Source organism: Daktulosphaira vitifoliae, unplaced genomic scaffold (assembly GCF_025091365.1).
Source record: "Daktulosphaira vitifoliae isolate Bord-2020 unplaced genomic scaffold, ASM2509136v1 Scaffold_5, whole genome shotgun sequence".
NCBI classification, from domain to species: Eukaryota; Metazoa; Arthropoda; class Insecta; order Hemiptera; family Phylloxeridae; genus Daktulosphaira; species Daktulosphaira vitifoliae.
The window spans coordinates 5,949,408-5,963,262 of NW_026099576.1; the positions used below are offsets into that span (position 1 = coordinate 5,949,408).

The window sequence follows — 13,855 nt, forward strand, 5'->3', positions numbered from 1 at the left end:
TTATCTAATTTAGCGATATTAAAAAATTATAAATCAAAAAGTGAAATATCTATAAATATATATTTTTAACATTATTGTTTAGTTTAACAGCGATAATTATAAAACTATAAACTAAAGATTTTTATTTTAATTTTTATTTATGATCTTAAAATAGCACAAGTGAGACTTTAGATAATTATTCAACTATTTTCGTTCAGATTATTAAAACTAACAAAATAATACTATCAATTTTATTCCGCCATAATTTATAAGTAAAATTATGTTTTAAATAACATTTTCTTAAACAATCATATCACATTAAAAGAAACATTAAATTCTGTATTATTATCGTAAACTTGAAATTAAATAATCGATATGTTCAATATAAAGTAGCTGTATAAAAATGTTAGAATAAAAGAAACATATACATTTATTTTATGATCGTTTTCAAACGTAAGATTTAAACCATTTGAATTTTTTTTTTATAAAAATAGCTACCTACTTTATTATTACATAATATATTTTAACCTTTTAAGTCTGAATCTATAATTTGATAAGACAGAAAGTAAAAATATAGTCTTGTGAATAAGATTATTCAACAAATATTTTAGTATTCATTATATAAAAAATTGGGAGTACCTAAAAACTAAACTTGTTATTATTTACTTTATGCTGGTTTACTGGTCTATAAATTGGAATATTGCTGCAACAATATTAATATTAATACATTAAAACAGGAAAATATGCGTGTTATAAACAAGTTGATTTTGTATGTTTTGAGATTCTATAAAAAAAGTTTTTGGTGTAATTTCAATATTCTTATTTTTTAATTTTATTTTTTATTCAATTAAAAACTATTCGCATAATTTTAATTTTAGATTAATCATAAAAATAAATCAAATCCTTTATTTATAAGTAGAGACATTTCTATATTGTAATTAATTCTTTATTTCTTTATGCCAATTGTTTAAAAGTTTAATTAATTTTATTGTCTAAAATAGGACAAAAACAAATTCTGCCAAAATTATAATTTTATCTATACCCACGTCAATAATACTAATATTTCTAATTTATTGATGTAATCATTAAGTGATTCATTTTGTTATTTGTTTTGTTGCAAGTCCCTAATTTATCTTTATCTGATTGATTTTTGCTACGAAAGATCCTTTTGCGTTGTCACATAAATTAACTTAGTTTCTCTTATGTATATTAATTCTATTATTTTTTTCCAATGATATTAATTTTTATTGTACTTTGTACTATTGTAAAATTGAGCTTGTCCCATAATAAGTATAAAATATATTTATAATAATTTGAGAACCTTTTTTTTGGATTTGAGTAAAAATGCAAAATAATTTTTTCATTTAATTTTTCACCACTGTGAAAATACAACCTAAATGTGTTGAGAATTTTAACTAATATAATAATTTTTTAAAATTATATTTGGCAATTTTCAAATTTTAAACAGCGTTATATTACTGAATATAGTTTCATCGTGTTATGTTATTTTCCCAATAAATATAAAAATATACACATTTATATATATATTTATATTGTACATTAAATTACGCTCATAATCAATATTGTAAAAGAATAGAATATTAAAAGTTGGAGGTAAGGCTGTAAAATTAAGAATGAAAGAAGTCTGTGATTAATAAAATACGTAAATTTTTATATTTACAAAATAAATACACGTATATTATTAAATAATGGCAAGGTAAAAAACTTTTGAGATGAAATAGAAGAAGATGACTGGCGGTCTTATTGCTGTTGAGTAATCGACCAATAGGAAGAAAAGAAATATCAATGTTTGAACTTAGTAAGTTTTGTATGCTGGTGCTGGGTAAGCAAGTGCTGGGTAAGCTGGTGCTGGGTAAGCTGGAGCGGCGTAAGTGGGTTTGTATGCTGGAGCACTGTAAGCTTGTCCTCCGATTTTCTTGACTTCGGCGTTGAATCCGTAGGAGTCAGCGGTGTATTCAACAACACGAGTGGTTCCATCAGATTCCAACAAGCTGTAAGATCCTTTTACATTACCGTTTCCGTCGGAGTATTCGTGTTGGCTTTTGACATCATAGGTATGTGGGTCGTTGACGCTGTATTCGAAGCTGTATGGTCTTGGTGGGTAAGCTGGTTCTGGTGCATAAGCCTTGACAGCTGGGTAAGCTGGGACAGAGTATGCTGGTGCTGGGTAAGCTGGGGCGGCGTATTGGGAAAGAGCAGAAGCTACGCAAGCAGCGAAGATGATCAACTAAATATACAAAAACAAATAAATAGTTACTTTTTCAGAAAACTTAATAATTCAAAGATAGTTCGATAGATAGTTTAAAAGAGTAAAGAATTCAACACGGATCAATAGTTGATTATTTTCAGCAGTTAAGTAAAAAGTAAAAGTAAAGTATTAAGATTAATTTCATCGGTATAAACAATGATAAGAATTAGTTTTTTTTTAACTATCAAAACTCGAGAAAAAATATTTTAAAATATCACATACCTTTGCAGCCATTTTTTGTGGGGAATTTTGATATCAAATGATACGAACCAAAAAGTTATTGAAAGACTGGTGATTCTGAACGATGTGATGGCGGTATTTATGCTGAAAGATTTGAGTCAACACAATCTACTCCAGATCACTGCCACCACCAAGTTGATCCCTCCCTGGTACTTTCGACAATATATTGTATATTAATAATGGTTCGAACCGGTTATGCAGTGCAATTCTTTTTATTAAACGAGGTAATTATCGCACAAATCACAATAAAAAATCATGTCATTCAAACCCACGTGCCTATGGCTTTTATGCTCGTATTAAAGATTATCGAATAAGAAAACTAATTATAAGGGGTTACCTCGAATTTCAATCTAGTTGTCCTTAAAATATTTTATTTTCATGCTTAAAACTTTATTCTGTATTTAATAGGTTTAAATTGGACTATAGCAAAAATGTAAATAAAAATATTCAGCATAATCCTTAAAGTAGATTAATTATGAAATTGAAGATAACACAAGTTATAGTATAAAAAATAACGTGTTTTCTCTGTATATATTTAACTCATAATAATTCATTATTCTATCTGTTGGAAATTCGGTCAGTGAATAATTAATTTATAGTGGTATCGTTATATAAATATTTGAGAAACGATTGGGGAACAAGAAGATGTAAATAATGCATTATAGTTTCACACATTTATTCAATATTATGAGCTAGATAATTATTTGAAAAAATCTAGATTTGATAAAATATCATGTTTTTTTTATACAGAAATACTTGCAAATGTTTAAAATGTAAATAAATTAGGATTGAAATTTTATTGAAAAACGAAGCTTAAGATTGTTCTTATTTAATTATTGATTATTATTCATGTATGCATTTTTTAAAATCAATTTTATTCTTTTTTTTATTCAGTTATTATAATTTAGATACTGTTATGATACTATGTTAATGTTTGTTTTTTCGTCATTATTTGAAAAAAAAACATTTTGTAGGCGTCGGCCGTAGAGTTCGCTCTAAAAAAGATTGAAAGCAGCCTTGCTGATGGACACTCCACAGGTTATGTTACTTGAGCTATATGCGTAACTAGACCAAAGACTTTAAAGGTTCTAAAAAGGTGTATGACTCATAGACCTGTCGGGGACATTATAATATTGACAACATTTAAAAAAAAATAAATACAACATAAATTATATTAATATGTGTACGACTAAAACAATAAATGTGTTTTAATTTTTTTGGAGGTGTTAAAGTCCTCCTAGCACTCCCGAGCTTCGTCTTATGTTTTGAGCTTTTGCCTCAATATCTTCTTCTTCTTATTTTTTTTTCAATATTTTAGTATTCTTAAGAAAATAAGATACTATAATATTTTATAATATTACGGGCACTTATAAATGTACACAAAGCCACCAGATAGTATTGGATTAAATTGTATAGAGGTCCTAAAATCTTTTTTTATGTATTTTAGAACTTCTATAAGTAATAAAAAGTATGTAATTTATAACAGAATTTGTTTTATAGTCATTATATGCAATTAACATCACCGTAAAGTAAGTAGAATTTTTAAAGACAGAAAAATTGTTTAGTTGCTTGTTTTATTTAACATATCTTATATTTTTCAAAAAAAAAAAAAACCTACAGTTATATGTTCGGGATAAATAATTCTTTTTCGAGAATGACGAATTTATTACTTTCATAAGCGTTAGTTATGTCTATATCTAATTGTTAGTGATAACATTGATTTTTTTTATGAAAATGGTTGAAGAGAAGATATATTTATTCATATGCAAAATACATAATTTTCGTATTTATCAGAATTTAGTATTGGTGATATTTAATGTAAGGTTTGGTTTCTAGGCTAAAATAATTACTTAACATATACAGTGTGCTTATTAATAACTATTTTCATGTAATGAGTTCCTTTGTTTTAAAAATAAATTTAAATAAATACCATCTACTTACAAAAGCGGATGTTTAATGAAATCTATTCCGGGCTATGAGTTTAAAAACAATATTATAATTTTATCAGTTGCTTTTAGCTGTCTTAGGTTGAAAAAATCGTAAGATAGTGTTTGTTTTAGATTCAGGTGCTTCACAAATATATAGCTTTAAAATCGAAGGAAAATTTATGGACGATATATGTAAAACTAAGGTAATTTATTATATTTAAGTGTTTAGCCTGCGTACAATATAAAAGTCATTAATAAATTAAGAATTGGAATAAGGTGATTGTAAGAGGGTAAATGTATTCTTCGTCCTTAGAAATATTTTTTAAGTGTATATTAAATATTTTTTAATTGAAATTAATAAAAGCCTCTCTCTCTCTTTTAGGTTCCTTGGACACGACCTACGAAAGTGGTCTAGACATTAGTCATAAGAGTTAATCATAACTAACCCTTTTCTTAATTTGGCTAGTAAATTATTAAATAACTGCTGGTGCTAAAAAATCTAATCTTTTTCCTAATCTGCACTTATAATCTCAATTATTACGAATAAGATAATTATTTTTAATCATATTTATAAATAAAATAATTATTATGACTTAAGTGTTAGTATACCTCTAGCTCACTATTTAAAATTCAATCTAGTCTTCCCTCCATTGGTTAAATAAAAATTCTTAGTAAACAAAATTAGTGGAACCAACATTTTTTCAAAAATGCATTTCTAAGTCTGCTAACTTAGTAGTTATTTTAGTAGTTTATGCAAACATACAAAAAAAAAAAAAATGTATATTGGATGCTTATGTTTTGATAAGAACTTAATCAGAAATTAACAACAGATACAGTATTGCAACTGTACTGACAGTTCTGGCACAGTAACAGCTAGCAGTACTGGACAAAAACTGGCATTTAACTGACATAATAACGCTTTTTTGTAGTGATACATTACTACTGGAGATTTTTTTATAACCAGTATTATACCAGTACTCTGCCAGCAATAGCAACCAAGTACTGACTTGGATTGACTACTGAATTGGATAAGTACCTAGACAAGACGCCAGTTAATACAAAACTCTAGTATGGGCTAGCCAATGGCCAGTTGCCAGTACTGGTGCAATACTTCGCCCGTTGTCAATACTAGTACTTAAAAAAAATTTCTGCTTGGGTAACACATTGTGCAACAAATTAACATAGTTAATATTATTAACTATGTTAATTTGATAATATAAAAAGTATATTATACTTTTTACAAAAAAACTTGTGTAGTACTTTATATTTATGATTTGTATATGTTTTTCTAATGAGTTCTAAAAGTAAGCTTTTATTGTTACTACTAGTATTAGTTAAAATATTTTTTTCATAATCATATTAAATAAAAGTTATTTTTATAAAAATTTATACATTTTTATTATATTTAAGAATTGTTTTTTTTTAAATTTTATAAATATTTTTTACAAACTAATACCTCTCAATGAATTGGATCGAAAATCATGATTTTAATCAATTTTTAAATAAGATACTTAAATAGTTAAATATTTAAATTTTGAAACTAAATATATAAATAAATTGAGAATATTCTTTTTACATGTAGGATTTAAAATAAGGCTTAAAATCTTTCTAAATAAATAAAATTTTTTTACCAATATCATTTAATTAAATTTTTAAATATGATAAAATCTAGTGCTTAATTTATTTTAGTGTTTAAAATTATAACACAATCTATTATTATACTAAAATTTCATCATAAAATATGATTGTAGCATCCTAAATTTTAGTTTAAATCAATAGTGTTACAAGATATAACTTATTTAAATTAGGACAGAGAAAGTATAATTTAATGATCTTGAAAACTATTAGGTGATGCAAATACGCTTGATGTTAAATTAAAATAAGAAAAATGTATTGTTATATAAACTTAAATTTATAAAATTCTATTTATGTGACACAATTGAAATGCAATTTTTTTTTAATTATTATACTTAAGTTCTAACGTTCTTTCGATATTTGTCATGAAATATGTATGCATAAATATATTATTCATAACTAATTTAAAAAAGTTCAAATTATGCTAAAGATTAAACAGCTTTTGGGCTATTAACGTTTCATAGGCACTAAATAAAGACCACTCTGCTAAAAATTTGTAAGGAGATATTTTCTGTATCAAATTTTGTTTACAATATTTTTGATGTTTGTTTATGTGCATTTTCTCATACATTTATCTTATTCGTTTAAATATTGTAATCAAAAAGTATAAAATCTGTAGGTGATTTAAATTTAGATTTCTTAATTTTAGTATATTACAATCTTATAGAAAATAATATACAAAATTCTTTTAACCTTAATTTCAACCTTGTAGGAAGGAAATGACTTAGTTGCTAGAATATAGCCATAAGCAATGTTCTCCATCCATAAAAAAATGTATCATAAGGACATGTAAAATAATTATTTAAATATATTTATACTACAAATTATGAAAAATCTGCCCTCGGAAATAAAGAAATATGTAATAAGTCTTTCACACCTTCGATGCACTGCCCTTGAAAAAAAAACTCTATGTATAAAAAAAAAAGTCACTAAGTGACATATATGCTTGGTACTTTATTTTTTAACAATCACAAATAATTTCAAGACACTTTTTATTTTACTTTTATTATTCATTTATCAGACAAACATTATAATGTCATAAAATATACACACTTATGATACTCTTTAAAAAACGTATAATTAACATTATTTTTACAATTGAACCATGGTACATTTGTGGAAGTTATCAAATTATAGGAAACCTTTTAACTATCATAACTATACTGTTCAAAATTAAACACCAAAACAACGCTTACTTCATTTAGCCTTTATTACCACTAGGCATCATATATTATGAGTTAATTATATAATATAATATAATATTGAAATAATTATCTATTTTATAAGCTAAAATAACGTACACTATAAAAATAATTTCGTATTCAGAAAACTTTTTTGGAGGTGGCTATTTACTAAATATAAACAAGTCGCGAATTTATTATTAAAACTCTAAATTTTAGAACAGAATACCTAAAATAAAAGATCACAATTCGTTTAATTAATATATTACAGTTATTTTGAAACTAGAAAATAAATAACTGTTATTCTTTTTACAATAACTTTCACAACTTTTACGAAGTAATTTTATAAGACTCTTAAAAACTGAACGAGAACACACTGATTGTTTTGAATATCGTTAACATAATATTTATAAATTAAAGGTTTGTCGAATATTTCATTCCTCCCAAGTAGAGAAATGCTTTGGTATCTGTACAAAACCGGTTAATATAATGCACATTGAATATTTTGTATTGTTATTTAATTTCTTAAACGCGTTCTATAAAAAACGGGGATAGACTAAAACACATATACGCCTTGTTTGGTTAGCGACATTAAGTTAAATGCACCACACCCTTTATGCATTACACAATTTTATTTTTTTTACTCAAAAAATGTATAACGTAAACCAATTTATTGATTTAAAAATTAAGCTTTTAATTAATAAAATGAATTAAACACGATAATTGAAACAATTTATGTTATGTTTGGTGCGAAATTAAGAAATCTATGTTTTTATCGTGATAATTGTTTATTTTTTAAATTGTATTTAATATCAGACATTATTCCTGAAAATTTAAAAAAAATTTCAAGTTTTCTGTAAATGGAAAACTCTACAAAAAATTACAATTGATGAATTTGGTAATTTTTATCACATTTCTGTAATGTTGACTTATATTAGTATAAAAACATTATTTATCTTTATAACTGTAATATTGTATTGGAAAACTTGTATTATTTAAATTTATATTTAATTAAAATATATTTTAATTAATTAATAAATAAAATTAATAATGTAAGCTAATTTGTTGATTTAAAAATTAAATTTTTAACAAATAGTATGAATTAAACAATTTATGTTATGTTTGCTAAGTTGAGAAGGCTAAGTTTTTATCAAGATATTTATCATCATGTTTATTTGCTTTTGGAGTGATTATGCTCAATTATTAGAGTTCACAAACCGTAGTTAGTTGCAGACTAGCTAAAAATGGTGTGCAATTGAAAAATTTCACAAAAAATTACTTCTGTTAAATTTGTTTATTTTCACTATATTTTTACTTTTTTGGATTTATATTAAAATTTCACTTTATCGACTTAACTTTTGAAATGGAATCGTATATCTTGTATCCTTTAAACATATATTAAATAAAAGCTCATGTCACCTATTTAAAGTTAAATTAAAAAAAGAAAAATTGAGTGGTTAGTAATAAGAAAATGACCCTATTTATATAAAAAGCGGTAGCACAGTGGGGTCGCGGTTCAGTATGAACTTGGCATAGTTGGGACAAGTATAAATCTGTAGATAGTGTTTAATTCTAAAAAAATGGTTGATAATTAAAAAAACATCAACTATTTCCTTAATTATATCCTGATTAATAATTCTTAAATTCAAAAATATATAATATAATTCTACAAAAATACTTTAAAAATATTAGAAATTAGTAATGATTTTAATTGTTTTTATGGAGCAGCTTTCTCCATACAAAGTTTAGATATTTTTTATTTGATTAAGGGATTTTTTTTTCAATCTATGAGGGTAATGTCTTCAACTAAATACAAATTATAATCATTTGACGTATCGTTAAAAAAAGTAGTTCAAGTGAGGGTTGGTAAAATAAATCACACACACAAAAAGAAACCACATAATAAAATAACCATAACATGAATAAGAAATTTTTTCTCACGAGGAGAGACTACAGGGATGGAATCCTTGCTATTTATTAAATCTAAATGATATAAAAATCAAATGAGTTGAACATTTTTTTCTAATTCAAAAAGAATTAAGGAAAAAATGCAAAAAATTAATTGTTACAAGCGGATTTGAACCTTGTTCCTTTAGTTTCAAAGGAACGTTTCAAGTAATCCTGTTCAGCAACTGTTGGTCGTTTTACACGGATGATAAAATTGACAATTTAAGTTAATTCAAATTTTAAATTTACCTTTTTCGACATAACAAAAGCAAAAAAATTAAATAAGTTTAACTTTATATTACATTTTAATTAAATATTCACGATAGTCAATGTATTCCCTTAGTAAGATATTTTAAAATAAAATAAAAGGTAAAACCCAGAATTTTAGAAATAGCATATTTTTTAATGTTGTAGCCTTATTTACCATATACTTTCCATGTATTTATTATATATAATAAAGGCTTTCATTTAAAATTAAATAAAAGTGTCAATATTTTCAAAAATTAAATTGAAAAAGCTTAACTTGTGTGCAAAAATTGCGTTTTTTAAACCGCCAGTGGGATTAGGTTTAGAGACAGAAATTCAAAAAATTTATATCAAATAAAAGAAAAATATCTAAAGTTTCAAAATAAAAAGAATTATTTTAATTTGTTCATTTTTTTAAATATTATGGCAGTTTTAAGTATTAAAATATTTCATGTTAAACTGTTCAAATTTTTACATAAAAATTACATTTTTCGTTAAATTAGACAGCCATTTTCTCACAGAAGAAAAGGTGTCGGGACAAATTTTTTTTTTTTAATTATAGTACTTACTGTAAGCTTTAATTTGACATATATTTAAAGCTCAGAATATTTCGGAACATTTTCAAAAGTTAAGTTGAAAAAGATTTACTTTTTTTCGTAGGTTTCAAGTTTTGAACGCCCTCTGTAAAAGGGGAAATTGTCCAATTTAAATAAAATGCATGTTATGTAAAAGAAGTATTCATAATATATTTAGAAAAAAAAATTTGTGTTAATACACAAATGATACTTTCCGAAAAGTTATAGCAATTTAAAGTTAAAAATATAAACTAGATACGATTTGTGATATTTTGATATATCGTTGAAAGAAATCGGTTCAGTGAGAGATGAGAAAAAGTGGCAACAGACACCAAAAAAAAAACACATTATGGTAAAATTAATTCCTTTTCAGCTTCAAACAATGCTAAAAATCATTGTTATAGAGATTTAAAAATATTATTTCAGTTATATTATTTTTTATTTCTGGAATTCTTTTAAATGATAGTTTCTCATTTGAAATCAGTTTAAATTTATAAATGTTTAAATATAATGTGATTATATGAAAAAAAAGTTATATTTATATTTAAAATTGTACAAAAAAAATCAAATTTTTGATGAGGAATTAAATAACAATAATATCATGCCTAATTTTTTTAATTAAAATTTATTATAATTAAAAAGTCAAATTTAATGATTATATTTATGAAATAAATAAATATGTATATAGAACTATTCGTTCGCATTTATACGTTTAATTAAGTAGTTTTTGTTGATTTTATAAATTTACATGTTCAATAATTTAAACCTTCATTATAACGACCTACATTATATTTATTTATTTGTTTTTGATTTTAATATATTTAAAATTATTTTGTTTATGTAATGTGTCATGTACTTGTTTGACAAAATAAGTTATTTGTTTTATTAAATTAAATATAAAATTTTATTTTATTTTCGATTATTTTCAAATAACTTTCTAAACGTATCTAATTGTTTCATTAAGTCTAATGAAATTAATTTAACTAAATCCCATAACATTATTCTTATTTGTACATTGTTCCACTATATCATATTTACTGACATACAAATGGGAAGAAAAACTTATTATTGAGAAAGTTTGGCAAAATATATTGAGGAAGGTTTTAATCATCGCATTATTTTTTTAATACTAGACAGTTTATGAGATTAACATCTTATAACAAATGATATAATATGAATACAATTAAGTACTCTAAATAAAAATGTATACAGTTTGGTTGGGTTTATATTCTAGGTTCATCTAAATAATTTTTTACTTTATTTTAATATTACTTTTATTATAAAACTGACTAATAAAATATTTACTTTACAATTTTTTTGTTGAATAGTATTATTCTCTATTAGTAGAGTAAATAAATATAAAAATCAAATAGTAGTTTGAAAAAATACATTTAAAAGTAGAAAACACTGTAAAAATTAAAAAATATATATATTTAATTATTATAAAAATAAACTTTAACGGTTAATATTGTATTCATAAAACAAATAAAGAAATATTACAAAAATTAATCAACTTTAGGCAGTCACTTTTCTTCAGAATACTTATTAAAAGGGCTTATAGGGTGATTTTGCTTTAAATGCATATATAGGTTCATGTTGGTAAGATTCTTCGTCGTGGTGATAAGAAGGACCGATTTTCTTTACTTTAGCTTGGAATCCATTGATAGGGTCAGCTGTGTATTCAACTATTCTAGTGGAACCATCTGCATCGAGTAGGCTGTACGATCCTTTGACATTTCCGTGTCCATCGCTGGTTTCATGTTGACTTTTTATATCATTAGTGTGAGGATCCTTCACACCATATGAAAAATGATAAGGGGTTTGAGCATGTTCTTCGTGGTAATCATTTACATTATTGTAATCCAATTTGTACGACGCTGTAATTTGAGTAACTATGACGAAAATTGTAGCTAATGTAATGAGCTGAAAATGTTCAGTCTTATTAGAAAAAAAAAAATTGTTGTAAGTCTATAATTCGATGATGTTCGAGAAGAAAATTTTAAGTCTATCGTAGAAAATTTTGCTCTTATATGATTGAAAATTTTAACTCTAAACAATTTATATTTAATAGCACCAATAACATGTAAGTTAACCGAAATAAGACAACAGTCTTTAATCAAATAATATCACGGCGATACATAATTATTCTATTGTAGTAATTTGTAAAATAAAAAATTAAATTAAAAAATTATTATTTGAACCACTTTTTTTCGCAATTTTTGATTTACACATACTTAAATAATTCTATATATAACTTTAATAAAATTCACATAAAAAGTTATGATACATAGAACTTTATACGAGGTGCTTCTGGTATAACTCACATTGCTTATAAATTTTGATCCAATTATAATTTTATTGTAATTTTTTTCAAATAACTAATGTATTTTTAGACTACGCTTAAGATGGGTTGATAACAATTTTAAAACAAGTATTTATTATTAAGAATTTTAATACATAAAGTGGGTATGGAATGTGAGCGAAGTATATGTACTTCATTATTATGTATCAAAATGCTTACTGAATAATTACACTTCCTAAAATTAGGGCTTGAAACGGAAATGATTTCGCTTTTCAAACATTTTTACCATACCTAGTAAGTAAATAATTCTAGAAATCATATATTATGTAATCGCTTTTGAAACCTTACCTTACCTAAAATCTGACCTCATGTTAAAAAACTTATTTTTAACATATATTTTTTTTCGGTTTTTAAACTTTTTTAGAATCAAATATTTATGTGATTAGGTTTTTAAGAAGATTTCATAATATTTTTGGCTTCTGTTATTATTTATTTAATATACACTAAAAAAAAAAACCTAACACAGGGAATTTTTTGTTTTCACAATGAAAACAAAATAAAGTCCGAAATTTTTTTTCCATATAAAGTATATTAAATAAGCTTTAATTTAAGATATATATAAAAGTGTCAGTATTTCCGGAACAATTTTAGAAATTAAATTGAAAAAGTTCAACTTTTTATATCCATTTTTAAGTTTTGAACCCCCCTCTCCTATATTAAGGGAAATGGTCCGATATAAAAAAAAATTACGTCGAATGAAAGAGGTATATAAATATTATTTCTTATATAAAAGTTTTATTAATTTAATTTAAGTAAAAAAAATTGAAAAAATTTCGAAAATTATCGATTTTTAAATTTGTAATTTTTTTGGAGATTTCCTCCATTTACGGGGAACGAGGTAATTTTTTTTTAATTTTTGAGGGTAATGTCTTCGATTAGATACGATTTGTGATCTTTTGACATATCGTTGAACGAAATCGATTTGGTGAGAGCTGAGAAAAAGTGGGAACAGACACAAAAAAATAAATAAATAAAATAAAACACATCATAGTAAAATTATTACCTTCTCAGCTTCGCATTGAAGCTAAAATTCGATGTAACTAGTTTACTAGTTATAAGAAAAATTTCCAAAAACAAAATTATTTCCATTTTGAAATTATTATCGACCCATAAAAATTTTTTTTAAGAAAAAAATAGCCATTTTGAAATTATAAATATATTTTTTTTCAACGAAAGATAATTGAATCAAAAGTTTTTAGCGTTGTAAGTTAAATCTGAGACACCGTTTATAAAACACAATATACAACTTACCTTGACAGACATTTTAAGAATAACTCAATTTTTTTGTAGGTTTGAAAATCAACACAAAACTGATGCCTGGAAATGTTATTGTGCCAGTATATATTTATCTAGAATCCCTTCCATACTATTGTTTTTTAGATATGTTTCTAAAAGAGCACCTCATTGCGTCTACTAATTAAAAACAGTGTTACGAAAACTTACAATTACACACAACATAATGTACTTCGAGTCACGCTGACATGATTTTTATT

General features: G+C 24.4%; 3 protein-coding genes across 4 annotated transcripts in view; 1 reads left to right on the forward strand and 2 right to left on the reverse strand.

The window, feature by feature from the left end:
* The window catches only part of LOC126907402 (Kv channel-interacting protein 2-like), a 383,598-nt gene that overhangs the window by 122,122 nt on the left and 247,621 nt on the right, over positions 1-13,855 (forward strand). The window lies entirely within an intron of this gene.
* LOC126907414 (cuticle protein 19-like) lies at positions 1,631-2,634 on the reverse strand. Its single transcript, XM_050688684.1, has 2 exons — positions 2,471-2,634; positions 1,631-2,227 (listed from the first exon to the last, which is right to left on the reverse strand). Exons 1-2 carry the CDS (start codon positions 2,480-2,482, stop codon positions 1,796-1,798), a joined length of 444 nt encoding a protein of 147 aa, XP_050544641.1. The 5' UTR covers positions 2,483-2,634; the 3' UTR covers positions 1,631-1,795.
* Positions 11,417-13,815, reverse strand: LOC126907419 (larval cuticle protein A2B-like). The gene is made up of 2 exons (XM_050688691.1): positions 13,614-13,815; positions 11,417-11,923 (listed from the first exon to the last, which is right to left on the reverse strand). The coding sequence occupies exons 1-2, from the start codon at positions 13,623-13,625 to the stop codon at positions 11,546-11,548; spliced, it is 390 nt and encodes a 129-aa protein (XP_050544648.1). The 5' UTR covers positions 13,626-13,815; the 3' UTR covers positions 11,417-11,545.